This window comes from Lagopus leucura, unplaced genomic scaffold (assembly GCF_019238085.1).
Source record: "Lagopus leucura isolate 7727_CA_CO unplaced genomic scaffold, USGS_WTPT01 Super-Scaffold_100062, whole genome shotgun sequence".
Lineage (NCBI taxonomy): Eukaryota > Metazoa > Chordata > Aves > Galliformes > Phasianidae > Lagopus > Lagopus leucura.
This window is the reverse complement of record NW_024962307.1, coordinates 806,844-826,547: the sequence shown is the minus strand read 5'-3', so window position 1 is coordinate 826,547 and position 19,704 is coordinate 806,844. Positions and strand designations below refer to the sequence as shown.

General features: G+C 50.9%; 1 protein-coding gene across 2 annotated transcripts in view; it reads right to left on the bottom strand.

The window, feature by feature from the left end:
- The window catches only part of DPYSL2 (dihydropyrimidinase like 2), a 41,633-nt gene extending 24,560 nt beyond the window's left edge, over nt 1–17,073 (bottom strand). The window contains exons 1-3 of one of the 2 annotated variants that reach the window (XM_042886714.1): nt 16,677–17,073; nt 5,297–5,385; nt 3,906–4,090 (exon numbers count right to left, since the gene is read on the bottom strand). In XM_042886714.1, the coding sequence (XP_042742648.1) occupies nt 3,906–4,090; nt 5,297–5,385; nt 16,677–17,027 (625 nt within the window). In that variant the 5' untranslated portion in view covers nt 17,028–17,073. Of the gene's footprint in view, nt 1–3,905; nt 4,091–5,296; nt 5,386–7,743; nt 8,087–16,676 lie in introns of those variants that run through there. The other variant, XM_042886715.1, reaches the window with a different exon arrangement.
- Between the last annotated feature and the right edge of the window lie 2,631 nt (nt 17,074–19,704).

The following is a 19,704-nucleotide window of genomic DNA, read 5'->3' as shown; positions in this document are numbered from 1 at the left end:
AGGTGATCTCCATGTGTGGATCTAACACACACTGTGCCAGCTTGCCATTGCCCCAGAATGCTGCCTGGCCCTTCCTTAAGCCCTTCTCCAACCTCCCTCTATTACACTTGCATTTCTGAAGTCCAAGAACTGAGAGGTGAGGCACCATAGTAGGTTGGGATCACCCTTCTAAGCTGATGAACTGCGAGATGGGGATCCCTCAGGACGACCCAGGAGCTGTGAAGTCACCTTGCTTGCACTGCTGAGTGGAGCCCAGCAGCCAGCACTCTCCTGAGGAGCCCTGCCATCCTGCTCCATCCCTCCCTTTAACAGCAGGGTAAAACATTAAGAAGCTGAGTGCATTCCATTCAAAGTTCCCCTTCTTGTTCTGAACCTCCCCAGATACAAAGCTCATATCCCAAGTGCATGTTCTCCATGTTATTAGGGTAACTGCTAGTCAAGTTCAAAAGGCAGCTGGCTCCCAAGTCACCAAGCCAAACAGAGCTATAATTTCTCTTCACTGTAATTTCTCCCTATGATTATAACAGCGGTTGACTGAGTCAACACAGGCAATGTTAGCAAGCAGTTGGATTCAAGGACTGCAGATACCCAGGAAGCAGCAGCATTGGGGGGAACTAAATGTGTGTGGGAGCTGCCGTGGGACATTCAACAGACCAGAGGATCAGGGAGCCCATAAATACACACAGCTCAGCTTTGTCCTTTCTGCAGGGTAAGAAGCAGAGGGGAAATCCTGCCTCTGCTGAAGTCAGGGGGAGTCAGACTGTGGGTGTCGAAGGGGATTTCGCCCATCACAACCAATAAGCAACAAAACGACTGCAGGGCTTTAAGAGACCACCCTGCTCTTAACTTCTCCAGTAGCTCCAGGGAACGCCTGAGGGCATCAGCCTCTCTCAGGCCAAGACAAAGGGTGCCCACAAATGCCATCTTTAGCTCGACATAAACTCCATAGGCTACACAGGTGAGAAAAATACTTGTAAAGAACAACTTCAGGCTGAGCCCTTTCCCAAACTCCAGAGGATCATTCTCTTTCCACACAACATGGAATCCCTATGGCTGGAAAGACCTCTGAGACCACCAAGCTCCACAGTGCCACTGACCCCCAGTGCAACATCTCCATAGAACAGCTCTGCAGACGATGACCCCAGCGCCCCCTGGGCAGCTGAGCCACTGCACCACTGCTCTATCAGAGAACAAATTGTCCCTAACACCCAGCCTGGCACAACTTAATGCCACCCTCCCCTGTCCTACCAATACAGAAAAAGGGGGAGCTCAGGGAAGCTGGACGAGCTACAGCCCCATACGCCCTCCTCTTCCAAAGTCAGCTGCGGATCATCCTGGAATCCTTCTCCCCTCAACCACTTCATTCCAACGTTAGAAATGGGCCAGAATCCAAGTCTTCCCAAAGCAATATTCTCCTGAGACACGCAGTGCTGTTCGCCCTCTGCTGACACAACCCACAGCAATGCTGTTTTAAGGCAGGGATGGAAAAAGGGGGTGCAGCAAATGACGCTTTCAGAAGAATAATTGCATCACGGTGCCTCACTTCAGCCTCGCACAGCAAACCTGGTTTTGCTTCTTTGCATGCCAGCCAGGCCAGCTGGAGCCTCACAATGTGCCTTTGGCACTGGGGGGCAGAGACAGAAGCATCACAGCAGGAATTCCTGCTCAGAAATCGGCCCCAATTTGTGAGAGGAGAGAGCTCAGGAAGAGAAGGGCTGGGCAGAAAACGGGGCTGCACTGTTTAATACCCATCAATAACCCAATGTTCCCATCGTGGATGTGCAGCAATGAGATTACTGTGAAGGGGAAGTAAATAGGAACACGGCTTGGAAACAATAGATTACATTCTGGAATTCCTGCGTGCTTCCCTCGGATGCAGCCCATGTGAGAATTAAAGGGACAACGTTCATGCGATTCGAGCTGAAAGAGACAGCACAGCCAACCCAGGCAAACCAGGGGAGAAAAACATACAGATGAGATTGGGAAGCATGGGGGAAGCTCTAAAGGGGGACTTTTCTCCAGTTTCGCCAACTCAGAGTCACGTTATGAGCACGATCACACAGACATTCAGGTACTGCAGTCATAAAGCCAACCAACTTGTGTGCAAACAGAGAGGCTTAAGCACTTCTGAAGTACAACTGGGACCCAGCTGATCCCTCTGAAGTAAAGGGCTGCTTTAGAAAACTTGACTTTCTGCTCACAATGGTTCCACGGAGGGAAATAATGCTGTCAGAGCCCAGACACAAACGACAGGGAAAGTTATTTTGATCTAATTCAACTTAGCAAGGAAGAACAAAGCGATGACTCAAGTGGACAACGTGAACCAGGTGTGCTAACAACACAGACAGCCAACTAAACAAAGTCAATGGACTGAAGCTGGAAAGCAAATCCCATTTAAGCCATATTAACTTAGATTGACAGCAAAGATTTAGAGGGGAAAAATGGATATTAGTGATAAAATTGAGAATATCCACAGCTGCATTCCCAGTTTACATTCCCTGAATGCATGAGGTTATCTCCACACTCAAACTTCATGCTCTGAGTTGGTAACATGATGAAAAATAACTTCCCAGGTTACTTCCTGACCACGTTCACACATCATTCAGTGTGGGCCAGGCCCAGAACAAGCTCAATTTCCAAAATAGAGTCTGGCTCATTGGCACCAGTGGCTCCTACTCCCAGTGTCAGACAATCCCAGCCCCCCCCCAGTTGGGACAGGGTTCAGAGAGCTCTTCTCGAAGAGCTGAGGATGTTCTCAATCATATGGAACTGGGCTTGAACCAAGGAGAGCGAGGACAGCTCCTGGCTGTGCCTCACATCCCCTTGTATACACCTGGATGGGACAAAAGCCACCAGAACTTCTGATTTGTATTCTTTCATTTCTCTGCATCTCAGCTCCCCTCCTGTGGAATGGCAGCACCTCAGAGTGCAGGAAAAAAAAAATGCAGTGTTCAGATATTGGGCTGCTTTACACCTTTGTCCCTCATTGCCACGTGCAGCAACACGCTGCAGGATGCCCTGGTTTACATGTGACCAATTGCACTGCAGTGCTTTATTTTCTCTTTTTCCAAACCTGCAGCCCAAACAAAGGCAACACCAAACTTCTGCAGCCAGTGTCAGTGGGGTCAGATAGTTTGGAAGTCACCTAGGAGACACTGGAGAAACAGAGAGGAACACGATGGGTGCCTGACCCTGCAGGACACCCAGTCCATCTGCCTGTCTTTATTTTGAGATGTTTTCATTTCCTGATTTCTGTCTTCCTCCAAAAGAGGATATGAGCACAAAAGGAACAGCACTTAATTGATGATTCGAAAACCCCAGTGCCAAAATTGTGTGTCAGATTGGGATCATGCAAACCCTCAAATAAGTGGCCCAGGTTTTGAAGACACATCGGCATGCAGCTGCTCAGCAAGAACTGCGCTACAGACATCGACCCTTCCCCTGACAGCCCTGCATGATGCTGCTGTCCTTTCTCTCACTGTAAATGCAGCAACTGCTGTTCCAGAAAGGCTGAGCTCTACAGGTGAGTGAGCACAAACCTTGGACATCACTGAGGAAGGGAACAGGCACAGGGTGTCCGAGGTGCTGCTCATACTGGAGCCAGAGCTCAAAGTCAGGCCGCTTTTAGTAGGAGCAGACCTACAGGGAAAGCAGCGAAGTCACAAAGTACCAAAGTCAAACTGTGCCAGCAGGGACAGCAGGAGGGAAGTGGATGACAGCTGCAGATGTGGAGACTGCAGTGTTTCATCCCCACTCCCTGCCCCTACACAAGCTTTGCTCAGCAACCTGACCAGCCACGGGAAATCCCCTGCTGCTGGTACACCCCTCACTGCCTCTGTGCAGGCTTTCTAGTTACCACTGGAGAAAGGTAAAGCTCTCCTGGAAGAGAGAAGCAGCCAGCTTACTGATCATGGTGGTGCCCCCAGCCAGTGCAGCCTTGGTCCCCTGGAAGAAGTCATCAGCAGAAGTCATCCCCTGCTCTGGCATCTGGAAGCGGGTGTGAACATCAATCCCTCCAGGAATCACCATCCTGCCGTGGGCTTCGATGGTTTTCACTCCTCCGGGCACGATGAGATTCTCTCCTATTTGCCTGGTGCACAGGTTGCAAACAGGTCAGACAGACAGCAGACGAGGCACACGCTCTGCAAACACACACCCTGCGCCGCTGAACCCAGCCACTGTTTTCCTTTTCCATATAAAGCAAAGCACAGGGCTGGCAGACCCAGCTGATACAGTTTTATTCTTCCCCTTGAAGCAGCTGCATAATTGAGAGCAAAGCACGCAATTATTTCGGGACCTGGGGGGAACATTAGGTTTAAGAGGAAGGAAAAGCTGGAGACACACTGGCAGCCAGCTGGAGAAGGGACCAAGCACAACAAGCAAGCAGCTCTGCTAGGACAGGAGCGGGTCACCAAGTGGCAACGCAACACCCAGTGCTGGCTATCCAGCAGCAAGATGGATGTTAACAGGTTTGGAAGCACAGAAGAACTCTGGCCTCTGTACTCTCCTTCCATGCACAGGTATCATGTAGCATCAACAGGAGGACATGCAGTGCTGGTGGGAGCTCTTCTCACCCGCTGGTTGTGAAAAACACAATGGTGGGTGACATGGGGCAATTAACGAGCTGCTTGTGGATGGCTCCTCTAACTTCTAACCTTGATGAACAAAGCACATGTGCTGCCTGTGAGAGCCAGAACAGGAAAACTCCTTGTTTGTAACCTCTGGCTCGGCCGCTTTTTTCCTAAGTGTAATTTTCCTAAGAAACCTCTGATCTATTTAACGTGTCAGAAATGCATGTTTTGGGAATGCAAACACAGAAATGCGCTGGGAAGAGGTATGTCCACAAACAGCAGCACCCTCTTTAACTCAAAGGGATTTCGGATTGATCCCTGCATCACTGAATAGCAAAAAACAGCACTGTAAGAGACCCCGAGGGGTCACCTCAGTCCAATTTCCTGCCCTAGAACAGAATTAAAGGCATCCGGGTACTGAATCCTGCATTCAAAATGCCTTCAGTCATAACTCAGCTCACTGTACAACACAGATAACTCCAAACATATGTGCCATCTCAGCATGGGGCTGTTCGCATGGCTAAAATTAAGCACATTTAAAGCACCTCCTTCAACCCACACTCGAATGCCAGATCAGCTCGGTTGAGTTCGTAAGGCTCCTGCATCGATCAGTGTGTATGTGAGTGAAATACTCACTTCTCTTGGCAACCCAACCCAACGTGCTGAGGGTCCAAGCAGTGCCTTTCCCCACACTCCGGTCACAGCATGCCATCGCGTTCACTTACTTGATGAGCCCATCTTCCATGTAGATGTCTGCATAGAAAGACTGGTCGTCATTGACAATCTTCCCACCTTTGATCAGAAGACGGTCGCTCTGCAACAAAGAAGCACACAGCAATTCCTAATTACACTGACAGTCTGCAGTGTCACCCCTGAGATGAAAGAGGAGGGCTGGAAAGAAGCTCTGCATTATTCAGGAGTCAGAACGAAGCTCTGTCCATCACCGTGCTTTCAACTGCAGAGATAAAAATGCTTTGTTTCAGTCCTTTCATCATGTAAACGATCCCAAGGAATCAGAAGGGAAAAAGGCATTGGGTCGAGGCTTGGCAGCTTCACTCAGCCCTGCAGCACCACCATCACCTGCAGCAAAGGCAGCGCACAGTGCTCTCTGGGGATGCTTAATGGCCACCGTGCTGCTGTTTGCAATGCCTCGGTCGCATGCAAAGTTTCCCATGTGCACCCACAGGCTGCAGCCACCCCTCGGCCAACTGTGAGTCAACGGCTGTCAGGGAAATGGCCCAAAGTCTGTTGCCAGGGGTTACACCACACAAACAAACCCCGTTTGTCCAACTCGGGGCCGTTTGGGCGCAGCGGATGCTTTTACTGCCTGTCCAGATCACTACCGCATGATCGGATGGAAAACAAGCCCAGATGAGCAAAGCAAGCTGAAAAGAAGGGCTTTAAACACAGCCTCATTAAAACACCCGCAGACTGGGAAGCAGCTTGGCAGAACAGAAAGGTAGCTGTGACAAGGCAGCTGCTGGGCACTGCGTTTGATACACCACCCAGGTCACCTCCTGCCTTCCTAGCCAGGGCAGCTCCAAAGCAAATCTGCCCCTTTTTTGCAGTAGCTGTGAGCAACAGCAGAGCAGACGCTGCAGAGCTGTGCTTGGGGACACAAGCTGGAAGTGACTTCTCTTCTGCTGGCTCCTCCACCCCTGCTATGACCTACACTTCAATCACAGCACATACAGAGATGCAGCACTGTGTTCAATCTGCACTTGGCCCCAGTGCAGCACTCCATCCTCGTCCTCCCATGTGACAAAGCTACAGCACAGCGTGGTGATGCCAAAAGTGACTGCAAGGAAGGGTAGAAAGCAAAACAGGAACTCAGAGCTGCCTCAAACTTAAGCAAATGGATGCACGATAGCGCAGCTCGGAGCCCTTATTTTGAATTAGGTCTGATAGAAGAAAGGAATCAAGCATCCTCCCAAGGAGCTCACATTTTCAGCAGTCTGAGTGCTAAAACGGCACCAGCTCCTAACTGACACCCTTAGATCCATCCTTTATGCAGCAACTCTAGGAGACATTAAATGCTTCTCCTTCCCCCTCCCTTTTTCTCCCCCTGCTGCAATGGAGAGCTTCCCCCAACAACGCCTGCTTATGAAAACCAAAATACCAAAACCAAAGGAAAAGCTGAGATTTAAACACAGTAGCAGCTACAAACACCACTATGGCCAAACAAATTGACTCAGGGCGAGAAAAGCTGCCCACCTCCCAATGCCAGGCAGCAGAGCACTGCCCTACATGCCTTCCATTCCCAAAAGCATTGCAGTGTCGGTGCCCACCTCCAATGCAGGCTCCCCATGCTGCTACAAAGGCTGCAGCTACGGGGATGGGTTGAGCTTTGGCCACCCGCGTCACAGGCAGCAGAAAGCCCAACGCACCCAGCAGCGAGGGCCAAAGCGTGTCACGGACCGCTCGCCCGGAGGATGCTCTGCTGCTGACTGGGGCTCGGGAAGGCTCTGAAAGGAGCACGGATCCTTCTGCTCGTTTCGGCCGCCCCTGAGACAAAAGCAGGACGCAGCACCTGCACGCACGGACGCGGTTTGCAGCAAAACGATGGGAACGGGGCTGGGCTGCTGCCCCGCACGGCGCATCCAGCACGGAAATCCGAGCGTTCCGTCATCACAAAAATGCGTCAGGCGGCTCCCGGCCCACGGGAACCATCGCCGCCCGTTATGTCCCTGCGGGCATCCTGCCGTGCGGTCGGAGAGCTCTTATTCGTCCCTAAAAACACCTCGACGGGAGATGAGGGCAGCGCTGCTGTCACGGCTAGGACGGCGACGGCGCTGGGTGTGTCCGCGGGGGGGGAGCCGACAGAGCGGCCGATGCCCGCAGCGCTCCGAACAGGGGAGCGCCCACCTTACGTAAGGAAAAGTTGGGGCCGCAATACCTGCCCTACATCGGCTCCCGCAACGGGGGGAAGCGAGGGAGGGGCTTTACATAACGGCGCCGGCCCCGCTCCCCCAGGATCGCGTTGCGAGAAGCTTCTGGGGAAGGGAAAGAGGGATCCGCCGGGCGGGGGGCTGCGTGTCCCCATCCGTCCCCCGGCGCAGGAAGGGCCGCGCGCGGCGCTGATCTCATTACCCGGCCCCGAGCCCCGGCTGCCGGCACACAAAGGGCTTTAATCCCCGCGCACCCCTCCCCCTTCCCCGCGCCCCCCACTCACCGTGATCCGCGGGATGTTCTTCTTCCCCTGGTAAGACATGGTGCGAGCTCACCTCCGCTCTATTTATCCACCTATTATTATTATTATTGTTTTTCTAAATAAAAAAAGCTGCGGGGCGGATGCTGTATCCCTATTGTCTCGCGTGCGGCAAACGCTTCCCAAAAGGGAAAAAAAAAAAAAAAAAAGAAAAAAAAGAAAAAAAAACAACAGAAGAAACAATACCAAAAAAAATAAAATAACAGCGATCGTCACGAGCCCAAATCACCGCGATGCTACGGAAAGGGGCGCGGGGAGCGCCGGGGAGGCGAGCGCGGCTCTCCGCAGCGCAGTCAGCAGCAGCCCGGCGCCGCGCCGCCTTTCTTCGCTCTGCGCGCAGCTCCGCACCGCCCCGCCCCGCCCGCGCAGGGAGGGGCCGGGCGCCGGCACAGCGCCAGCGGCGGAGCGCGCCGCGCATGCGCAGAGAGCCGCTCTTGTCGCTCGCTCCCGCCGGCGCAGCGCGCCATTGGCTGCGCGCGCGGCGGGATGCAAATGAGGCGCGGGGCGAATTGGCGCAAAAGAGGGGGGGGGGGGCGGGAAACGCCCGCGCGGCGCCGCGCTCCAGATCGGCGCTGCGGAGGGGCGCGGGGCACCGAGCGCGGCTCTGCTGCCGGAGGACGCGCCGGCCTCCATCTTCTTTGTCCCACCCCGCCCTTCTTGGCGCTGCCGACGCCTTAGCGGATGGAGGGGAAAAGTAAGGCGCAGCCGCTCCCGGCTCCTTCGTGTCCCAGTCGACAGCTCTGCTTTCTCGCCGAGGCGCAGGACGAAGCCCCTTCCTGCAGCCGCTGCCGGGCTGGTTGCCGTGGGGCCGATTCCTGCCCTTGTGCTGCACTCGGTGCTTCTGCCGCACTGGGAGATTCTGTGTCCCTGTCCTTGTGCTCCTCAGGCTGGCACTTGAGGAAAGAAAAGCATCAGGCAGCGCATCTCCCTCTTTCCTTGCACGTGCAACACAAAGAAAGGGGTTCGTGGCTGCAGTGCAGGACTGGCGTTGGGAACGCACGCCTGGCACATCTATCGTGCCTTCTGGAGAGCCCCAGCATCACAGAATGGCCAGGTTGGAAGTGACCTCAAGGATTATGAATCTCCAAATCCCATTCTCCCCCCCCCCCCCACACACCGCATGCAGGGCCGCCAACCTCCCCATTGAATGCCAGACCAGGCTGCCCAGGGCCCCATCCAGCCTGGCCTCGGACACTTCCAGGGATGGGGCATCCAAAACATCAGCCTGAGCCCACCTGTGTTTGGGGGTCAGGACAGCCCCATTAATGACCAACCAGCACTCACCTCCTTCCCTCGGCCATGTGCAAATTCCACATCCCACAAAGCAAACCAAGCTGCTCCTATCGCACAACAGAGCGCTCCTTACATACCCAAGCTGCTCACAAGCCTTCACAATCCTGCTGCAGTTAATCATTACAAAGGCAACATCTGTGCAAGCAGATGACTACCAGGACCTTCCATGTGTGTTAGTTCACAGGAGCCTATGAGGGAAAAAGAGCTTTTCCTGAGTATAGGTGGGGCAGCAGGCACTGTTTAAATAGCTGATATGCCCATCAGTTAGTACCCAATTAGTAGCAAATGATAAAGCGTCTCATCACGAGAGCAGCAAAATGATTAATTTGTTAGCCTGCCGGGTTTTATTTTGATTAGAAGTGACAATATTAAAAAGGGTGTAACCTGCATCTTTCTGGTCTGCCCTGATGTTTGGAAACCTCGGCATATTTCTGCTCAGAACGTGGACAACAGCACCTCCACCACATCCCTGCATGTAGGCAGTGCAGCTGGGCCTTTTCTCTCTTTAATGCTGGTTTTGCTCCTCGCTTTTGTTTCTGAATGGCTTCTTGCCTTTGCTTGCCAGGTAACAGAGCATCTACAGCTATCAAGGAAGCCAACAGTAAGAGTTTGAGAGAGCATCAATGCTTTGTTTCTGTGATCAAAGCAGCAGATCTGAGAGGTGCAAAGCCCAGCTCAAAACCCTGCCCCAAGAGCAGAAAATTCACTACAGACAGATGAACACAACTATGGGAGTAGGAAACCATCCGTCTCCAGCACTCACTTGCATTCCTACCAGCTCATTTCTTCTCCAAGCTGTGAAGCAACAGCACTGGTAGCAGAAATAGAAGCATCTCTAAAGGGAAGAGGTCAGCAAAACACCAATACTCCTAAAGCTATTCTCACCTGCTCAAACATATTTAAAATACTTTTTGGAAAGGTAATCCTTACTGCATATGGGCCTAATTGGGAGCAGGAGTTCTTGAACTTGGAATATTTTCCATAACTCTGATCCAATCGTGACAAAAAGAAATAATGAATCTTCATGTGACTCTGAGCTTTTCCTTCCCATCACCGTGCTGCAAGAGCCTAAGTAGCACAGAATGAAAGAAGAGATTAAATGGCTGGAAACCAGGGGTGTTTGACATTCAGCATCTACACAGCACCCAATTTTAAAATCTCTATGGCTCAGTGTGCACCTAAAGGACCAGAAGTGCATCTTTCCCCGAGATAGATGTAATTGGGAGGGACGAACACAGGCAAGCAAAGCCTCAGATGAGAACAAGTGGGAACAGAGCCTGGTCCTACAGAGGTGCACCACCACGCCTCTTACAGAAGCTGATTCATTCTCCCAGTGTAAACCCTTCCCATTAAGTCAAATTTAGGCAGATGAATCCTTCTGAGAAGCCAGCTGCAGGAGTCAGCTCCTGGGTTGACAGCAGCGCACTGGGCTCCATAAATCCTTGCAGCCTCACATCCAGTCTCACTGCCGTAATGCTGTGCCATTACCTGCTGAGGTGCTGTGATGGGTGCTCTAGATAATGCTGGCACGATGGGTCTTCCACAGGTCTAGGAGAGGGTAATAAGGTGCTATAGAGAATACTGCCATCTTCCTTGCTAGAATGGAAGCACGAAGGACAGCTGCCCAGCCCAGTGCCCTGGCAGCAGTCACTGCAGTGTGCAGGAACCCCAAAGCAACAGAAACGCCTTGAATTATGCAACGTGAGCACAACTCCACTCAACGGCAGGGCAGGGGAGGAGCACATCGTGCCCACTGCCAGCCCGACCCTGACTGCGTGCAGTTCTGTGTTAAAGGAATATCTCTGCCTGAATGTGCCTTCTGGAAAGGTCGAGAAGGAGAACTGCACAGCAATAGGAGAGTCTCGGAGCAGCAATAAAACAAATCATCGTAGGCACGAGTGGGAATCAGTCTCCATCAGCTCTGAGTCTTAACTTCACGTGGTCTGTGGGAGACCACCATGCACCTAGCAGGGAGCATCATTCCCACAGTGGAGTTATTGGGAAAAAAATACCAGCAGAGTCTCTTTCTTTGTGGCATTTTAGTGTCATTGCAACAAATCCCACAGAATTTCTGCAACAACCAATTGCTTTTACTCCTACTGAATTCTTAAAGGTCTCTCCAGAAGGACACGTTGCTGGGAAGTCTTAACACTCAGAAACAGAAATAGACGTTTAAAAACGTAACAGAAATAGGGATCAGAGTTGGACTGAAAGCATCCCTGGAAGTATATCCGAAATTCTAGCACTCGTGCATCAGCAGCCTCTCTATTTCCCTTGGGGCTGCTGGCTGCCCACAGCCCACCCTGCCTGCTGGGGAATCGTCAGAAAGGCTCTTCTTATTGCCCTGGGGCAGCAGGACTGGGCTAAAGGCCTCAGGCACTCACTGGTCAGGCTCTAGTTTTCTCTCTTGATTCTGCCTTGCCTATTGCTGTGTTGGCTCTTAGTCTTGATGCCTTCAGAAGTTTCCTATGGACCAGCAGTGTTTCTTATTGAGCACTGGGAAGACGAAATGCAAGCTGGTGCATGGCAGAAGTATCAGAGAATGGTAGAATCAGATGATTCGGTGATAGTACATTCTGTCTTTCCTAAAAGGCTACCAAAGAATTGCCCTTACTTAATCTCTGTAGATTAAATTCAATTGCAGACATAGACTATCCTCACCAATGGGCATCTCTGCTTCATTATCCTACAGGAGAAAATGAGAACTAAGTGTCATGCTATGGAAATGACCATAGGGGTCAACTGTGAAAAACCTTCTCAGAGAAGTAACCCCTGAATACAGAGCATCTGAGTTTGTGAGGGGAGCAATTCACTTTGCAGCCACGCAAAGAGGTCAATTAAAAAAATGATCCACAAATGAGAATTAACTGCTCCTTCCTTCCATCCAGGGCAAAGAGATGAGCATCTCCAGCACAACAGGAACCAAGAGCAGGGTCCAAGAAACAGCTGTTCGTGGTGATTTACACCATTTCTTATCGTTCCTTCCCCTTCCCCAGAAATACAGGCCAAAGCTTTGGGCTCTCAGCTATCACTCAGATATCACTCAGCCAGCTGGGTCCACCTGCAGGACACAGCACAGTCATCACTCCAGACACAGAAACAACTCAGACCTGCATTCTCCCCCCTAAGAACCAGTCCAGCTCCCCAGGAGGTACACTGAAGAACAGGATAATGCATTTGAATGTGACTCTTACAGCAGCAAAGTTTGATATTTCTGGCAATTTGCTCCAGCTCTGCTCCTGAATGCCACCCCTTCCCACAGGAGGAGAGGGGCAGAGCTACACTCCATGCCTGCTAAAAACAACCTGCTGGTGTCAGATGAGCCCCAGCACTGGCACGAGGGCGGTACGCAGAGCCGCCAGGCACCACATCCATCCCTGTGTCGCCAGGTGCTGCCGAAAGCCCAGACCTCCAACCTAGTTCTGCTCCAAACTGGGAGGAATAGGACTTGGCCCAAAGTGTTTATGTTTTCCTTCCAAATAAACTGGCCTTGTCTCAAAGCCCTCTGCTCGTTCCTGTGTCAGAGGAGCGGTGCGGCGGATTCCTCGCATAGCACTGCAGACCACTTGGTGATACGGTCGCTGGGCACACAGTGCATTCCAGCTATGCATGTTGATAGCTTGAGGGGAATCTGAGAAGTCAGAGGAATGTGACATTTGTGCTCATTATCATTTTTTTCCCCCTATGGTTTATTTTCCTAGTAGCCGGATAAATTATTGTGATCCATTGGAAAATCGTGCAAGTCATCCTGTATAATTATTTTGCGAGCAATATTGTTGAAACAAGACTAAAGAAATTACAGGCATTGTAGCAAATTAAAATCCTAAACGCACTTGCAGCTGTGTGGAATGAGGCCTTTGTTTTACACTACAGTTCCATCAGTGCTCCAGAGTCCATGATTTCTGAGCACTGAACGACGTGGCGCCATCCACCACTTCTCTCCAGGAACGACCAACCTCGACCCTGAGAGATTTCAGGCTTTAGTGAGGGTTGCACCCAAAGCTTCAGGTGCTTTAGGACTCTTTCCTCTCCTGTCAGCTCTAAAATAAGAACATTTTCCTAGCCCGCTTTTGTTATTTCTATTTATCATATGTAGCTTTTTTTTAATGTTAGACCAATTGTTTGCACTCGGCACTCTGCACATCCCAAAGGCCTACGGACGGGTTATAAGAGAGCAAAAGAAGGTGAAGACAGTGGCTTATCACACAGGAAATCACGTGGATAGGTCTGGCATCTAAAGATGGGTGGTCCCAGGGCCCGCACTTGGGCTGAAGGCTCTTAGGACCCATTCAGGGGTTGACAGGACAAGGGGGAATGGTTTTAAACTGAGACAGGGGAGGTTGAGGTTGGATATCAGGAGGAAGTTTTTCGCACAGGGTGGTGAGGCACTGGCACAGGCTGCCTAAGGAGGCTGTGATGCCCCATCCCTGCAGGCATTCAAGGCCAGGCTGGATGTGGCTCTGGGCAGCCTGGGCTGCTGGTTGGATCTGCAGGGGGTTGGATCTGATGAGCGCTGTGGGCCTTTGCAACCCAGGGCATTCTGTGACTCTATGATTCAGGCTCTGTAGAAATGAGATTAAAGGCCATGAGCTTACTGCTCCCTCCCCCAGCTGGTGAAAGCCAGGCTCCATGTTGGTCTCATCCAAGCAAACCTGGGTTTGAATGTGACATCCTCGCTAGAGCAGTGCTGGCCCAGCGAAGGCCACGGCCCCAAAGCACAAAGCAGCGCTCCAACACTGAACAAACAGCTGCAGGACTGGGCTCTAAGCACCCCAACAGGGACAGTGGGACAGGTTTAAGGCAGGAGATGGAAGCGTGGTGAATTCTGGAAGGCAGGGAGCAAACTCACCTCATTTCCCAGGTATCAACATGCTGATGGGGCCGCACTGCCTCGCTGTGAGGAGCTGCTCAAACTCAGAAAGCCTTCCTGCTGCCTCTGGAGATGATCTTAGCCCTGAATTATGAGGCAGCACGGCCCAGAGGCAGTAAAGCAAGGCTGTGATAGATGCCTATAGAATACAGACAGAATAGGCACAAATAGATTTGATTACCCTTATCTGTGCCTGCAGAACAATATACTGCAATTTAACGTGGAATAATTGCATTCCTTTCTTTATCCTCTGGAAAGTTAAGACCCCTGAACAATAAAAAAAATAGCTTGTCATTCTTGCTTTGTTAATTACTTCCATGGAGGTTAATGCAAGATCTTTCTATGGAGTGACAGAAAGGATGACTGTGCTTTAAACCCATCTGGATCCAGTCACTGGCTACGCACTTCCATGTACCTTCACTGAACCCAACCATCCTCTGTGCCTGTATGTATTTTCAGCCTCAAGCTAAAGAAAATGAAGCATTAAGATTTCTACCCATTGTAAAATATTTTATATAATTTCACGATCTTATCTGTTAGAATACTGTTTCTTTCCACTACAGTTCAGATTCACATCACATGAAAATAGCATCCAGCCAATGCAGGTCTGAAAATACTGGGCCAAATTCAGTTGCAGAATTTCAGAAGGCCTTCAGCATTTCAACTCCTACCCGATTTTAATACAGTGCTGCCTTTAATGCCATTTCCTGCAGTATTTTTATTTCAATGTATTTGATCATTTCGTAAATGCATTCCTACTGATGGCACTGAAGCAAAGCCAGCTTTACCTGCTAAGAATCTAACCACTGATTCAAGCTATAGATGCAGTCAGCTGGAAAACCATTAAAGCTAAAACACTCTCGCTATGAAGTGCCAATCCATAGCAAGACTAATAGAAGGCTGCACTTACCCAAATGCACACAGCCCCTCACAGCACAATCCACTGGCACCAGTGCTACACAAAGGTAACGAGAAACAACTCCCGTGCTGCACTATCCCATCATTTCACACCTTCACAGTTAACATTCTGTGATAAGCTTAAAAACAGAACCAACCGAAAACCCTTTCACCAAAATGTGGTCAATATTCTGTGTAGATATCTGATTTCTTACAGATATCTGCCATTTTATACTTGCAGATTTTAATATCCTGTACCCCTCAACCACACAGTAATTCATCTTTTCAGAATGAATACGTTACCTGTTTACATTTGCACCTTTTAGGACACCAACACACCAAAGTATTCCAAATTAGTCCTGAAAACGTCCCAAATTGTAAAACCTTTGACTTTCCGAGATACAAAGGCCTTTATTCCTAAGGTGCTCCTTTGCCAGTCTAAGACAACTAATCAGCCATGGAGGGGGAGCAGGATCATAACCGTATTCAAATCAAGGCACAGGTATCAGTAGAGGCAAACTTTTGCTCGACCTGATGAGAAGAGGCATGGAGTATCACCCACTTCTAATTAGAGGTTGATGTGTAGAACGTCTGAAAATCAGGGCCTGCCTTTGTGATCTCACAGTAAACCACAGCTGTTCACACACACAAGCGTGTGTGCATGGAGCCCTCAGGTTACTGTAGTAGGAAGAATCAGAGAAGGGTCTGACGTGGGGAGGATAAGAGCCAGCAATGCTGCTGGTAACATTTCACATTTCTGACAGCAGGTGAAACCAGGGAACCGGCCTGTATCACAAATTCCAGACAAACTCCCAAACGGTTTCATTAGTGAAAATCAAGAGGCTCATCCCAGAAGCTCAGAAGAAAGGAATGCTCTTTAAACCCACTGGGGCACTGCTCAGTGCAACTCTACCCCACATGCTACTAGAAATTCACCAGTTTGCTGGTTGGTGCTTCATTCATTCTAGCTCTTCCACAGGAGCCAGACTCGTCGGAGGAACACTCTGAGTATTTCATGGCTCAGATAGGAATAAAGCCTGCTTAAATCTATTTATGGAGGGGGAAAAAATTGTGCACGGTCAGCTTGAACCATGTGGCTTAACAGGCTTTTGCCTCAGGAAAAGGATAGGTTTATTATACCATGACACATACAAAGAGTGAGAAAACAGCTTCAGGAGCCTTAAAGGATTGGGAGGAGTTCAGCAGATTTCTTAAGAGAACACCACACTCCTGCTAAAGCCCTGGCACGTTTTCCTGAGGCAAAAAATGCCCCTGTAGCCAAAGGCCTTCATCAAAATTGGCACTGAAATACAGCTCCCATGGGTGGCTCGGAGTCTCCCCTCCCCTGGGAGGAGGAGGAGTGCATTGCTGAGCTTCCCCTGGAAGAAACCTGCAGGGAATCGATCCCTGTAGGTGGAGGCTCACTGATGTTCTTTTGCTTACAATTGCGTTTCTGTTCCGTGAGCTGCATTCAGTGGCTGGGTGGGGCATTTTGCTACCGCTGTGCTGGGGAAACAAAAAAAGTCAGTCTCTGCCACCAAATGGGAAGGCAGGGCGGGGAAAGGAGGGTGTCTGTGTGTGCAGGGGCTCCTTTCTTCTTCTGCCCTCCTCCCCGTGCACATACACACACACCTGCAGAGAGCACAGGGATAACATTAAAGGTCTGCCAAGGAGGCTGTAGTAGAGATGCTGCTTCTTAGGGGAAGACACTGACTGCCACGTACATGCAAGCGACAAAAGCAGGAAACGCAGGGTGGAAATGATACGTCCCTCCTGCAGCCCACTGCATGTGCAAGCTGCAGCTCCATCAGACACACACACACATACGTGCACCCACCTTGTCATTCAGGTTCTGCAGTGCCTCCTTCCCAGTGGCACTCCTGATCTCCACCTTTCTTCCGAAATCAACAGATGGTTCCCCTCCCTTCCCACTCTGTCTGGAATAGACAGACTGAGCATCCGGACCCAAGTGGGCGACATCCTTCTGCTTTGCCACCACTTTGTTAGATCCGCGGCCCACCGAGAGGGAGTCGAAGTCGATGGTCTTGTTCTCCAGGGAGCCTTCCACCGGGCAGAACATGCCACAGAATTTCTGCCGGGGCTTCGGACTGCCCGAGCCCAGGTTTTTGAAGAAGGCTGGCACTTCTTCCTCCTCGCCTTGCCGGCCAGACTGCTTCTTCTCAGCCATGGCTCGTGTGATCTCCCTGCTAAGGGGAAATAACAACAGCAGTAACCAGGAGGATCCTTCACACACACACACACACACAAGCAAAAAGAGGTGGAAAAAAAAAAGAGATCGCTCAGGGTCCTAGAGACACGGCAGCATCAATGGCAGAGGGCTGTGCCTGGCAAATCCCCTGCCCCCATCGATACAATATAGTCTGTGGCTCGCTCTCTTTTCTTTGATGCAGTGCAAAGTTGAGGGAAGGTTGGGGCAGATCCTGCTGCAATCAAGGGAGGAGGGTTCAAGTTCCCAGCATCCAGATGGGGAGGGAGGGAGAAGGAGAGAGAGAAAAAAAAAAATCCTCACTCTGCAGCAGAAACTGGGGACTGATCCGGAAGTGATGCGAGTGGTGAATTGGCAAATGGACTCGATCAGGTTGGAGCAACAGCCCCCATCGGTGCTCGCCGCCTCCTCCAGCGCGCTGCTCTCGCTACAAGTTGCGGAGAGACTGGCGGAGCCCGAGCACCCCCCGCATCTCCGGAGGCGTGTTCCCCACGCGGGGGAGAAAGGATCGCTTCCTTCCTCCCCCCACCCTCTCTCCTACCTCCCCCAGCCCCGCAATGGTGGAGTCGGGGAGTGCTCCGGGAATCCTATTGTTCCTCACTTTTCTCAAGGCAGCGCAGCCGGAGGGCGGGGAGCGGCGGAGATCGCGGCTGGGCTCCTGGGGCCGGCGGGAGGCTGAGCGCTGACTCATCTTTCTGGGGTTTGGGGCATCGCTGGTGCCGGGCCTCTGATAGTCCCTCTTGGGGAAGGGGGGAAAGGGGCTGATGGATGGCACTGGAGAGAGAATGAAAAAGAGAAACAGATGGGAGAGGGATGTGGGAACCGAGGGAGGGGAGAAAATGAGCCGTTAACCAGTACTTACCTCGCGAAAGCGAAATTAGTGACCTAGCAAGTCAATTAAGCCTGGGCAACGGCAGAAGCCCCCCAGTCCCTCCCCGGGGAGGGGCGGCGGCCCGCAGCCGTGCGGGGGGGCAGAGCGGCGGCGGCCCCCGCCCGGCGGAGCTGTCCGTTCAGCACCACCCGCGCCGCGGGGCCCGGCCGCCTCCTGCTACGGCAGCCGGGATCGTCGCCCCCTCGTTCCGTCGGGTTTGCCGCTAAACCGACGGCCCCAGAGGGTGCCGATCCGAGGGAGAGTTGTCCCTGTCGTTTCTGTGGGGGTATTTTCTGCGAGGCCGGAGAGATGGGTTACGTGGGAGATGTTTTTATTGCAAAGGTAAGCGGTGAAGCACGCAGTGGTGTTCACTTGGTCTCCACCTGATAAACGTTATTAACACCACTGACTCGGGCCCGTAAGGCTAATTCATGTGCAGTATTGCTCTGAACCAAGCCCAATCACCAAGCTATGTATTACTATGCATTATTCATTGATATGCATCTTTGCACATGCACATTAAATGGTAATTTAGAGGCATCTGTGTCCAAGCGGTTACCCAGCACCTTAGCAAGACTCAGACCCCAAAAATATCAAAAGCTGTAAATAAATGATTTACAAAAAAGAAATCTCAGAGCTCTCTCTCCCTGTGAGCAGCACCCAACTCAATGCATTTTTACCAATAGGTGGATGGAGAAAAAAAGAATCACCCAAGGTCACAAACAAGTGAAGCCCCATAATAAATGCACAACACAATGCATTAAGACTCCAGACTAAAAGGAAAGAAAGAAGCCTCGAGCTTGGCCTCGAAGGATGACGGCGATGTGCTCTGGTAACTAATGAAGGAGGGAGGAGGCCTTCGATAGACGCCCTTGGGGGAAAAGCTCCAACCCTTTCCCTTCTGGGACTTGGACAGAAGATCAGCCAGGCTTGTGGTCACAGGGATCGCAGGTGCTTTGCTGGGAATTGGAGGCCAACATATGGTCTCTCAGGTACCCTGAAGTCCTGTATTATTTAAGGTTTATAAATATTAATGGTCATAGCATTGCTGATCAGGCAATCCACAGAAGCTGCAGAGCTGATGGCCCCAGCGAGCTGGAAGCCTCGAAGTGACTGTGTCGACACGTTCTGCAGCTTGCTGAAATGCACGCAGTGGCTTTCAGGGAGAGCCTTAAATCGAGCTCATTCATCACTTGGCACATCCCTGGAAGACGCTCCGATGGCCCCTTGTGAAAGGACAGCAGGAAAACAATCTGCCAAAAAAGCCAGGCTGGAGGCTGGGAAACGGCTGAGACAAGAATCAAATCCTGCAGATGAGTCTGCAACTTCCAAACACCTCAGACCTGATGAAGGTCGCTCCCAAAAGGATGGTGGAATTACTGAAAGGCATCTCTGACTAATCCTTCTGACTGGCTATTTCACAGAAGTGGGACGTGCAAACACTCTGTATCTCTGTGGTCCATTTATGGATGCTGAAAAACCATGGGGTAACTTTTTAAAAGTTTCTACTCCCACACCTGAAACTCAGGTAACAAATCTTGAGAAATGTTTAATAGCAGCCAATTCAACTCTTCTTTTTTTGTTGTTGTTGCTATTGTTATACTCGAACTAAAGCATTTTGATACATCTGCATGCCCTCATAGTTCTATTTCTCTTATAAAAGGAATGCGATTATTTGCAGATAAACTATTGAGTAATACATGAAGGAAAAAAAAAGATCTTCAGTTAATATTATCCACACCTGCTATAACAGAGATGGAAATTGAA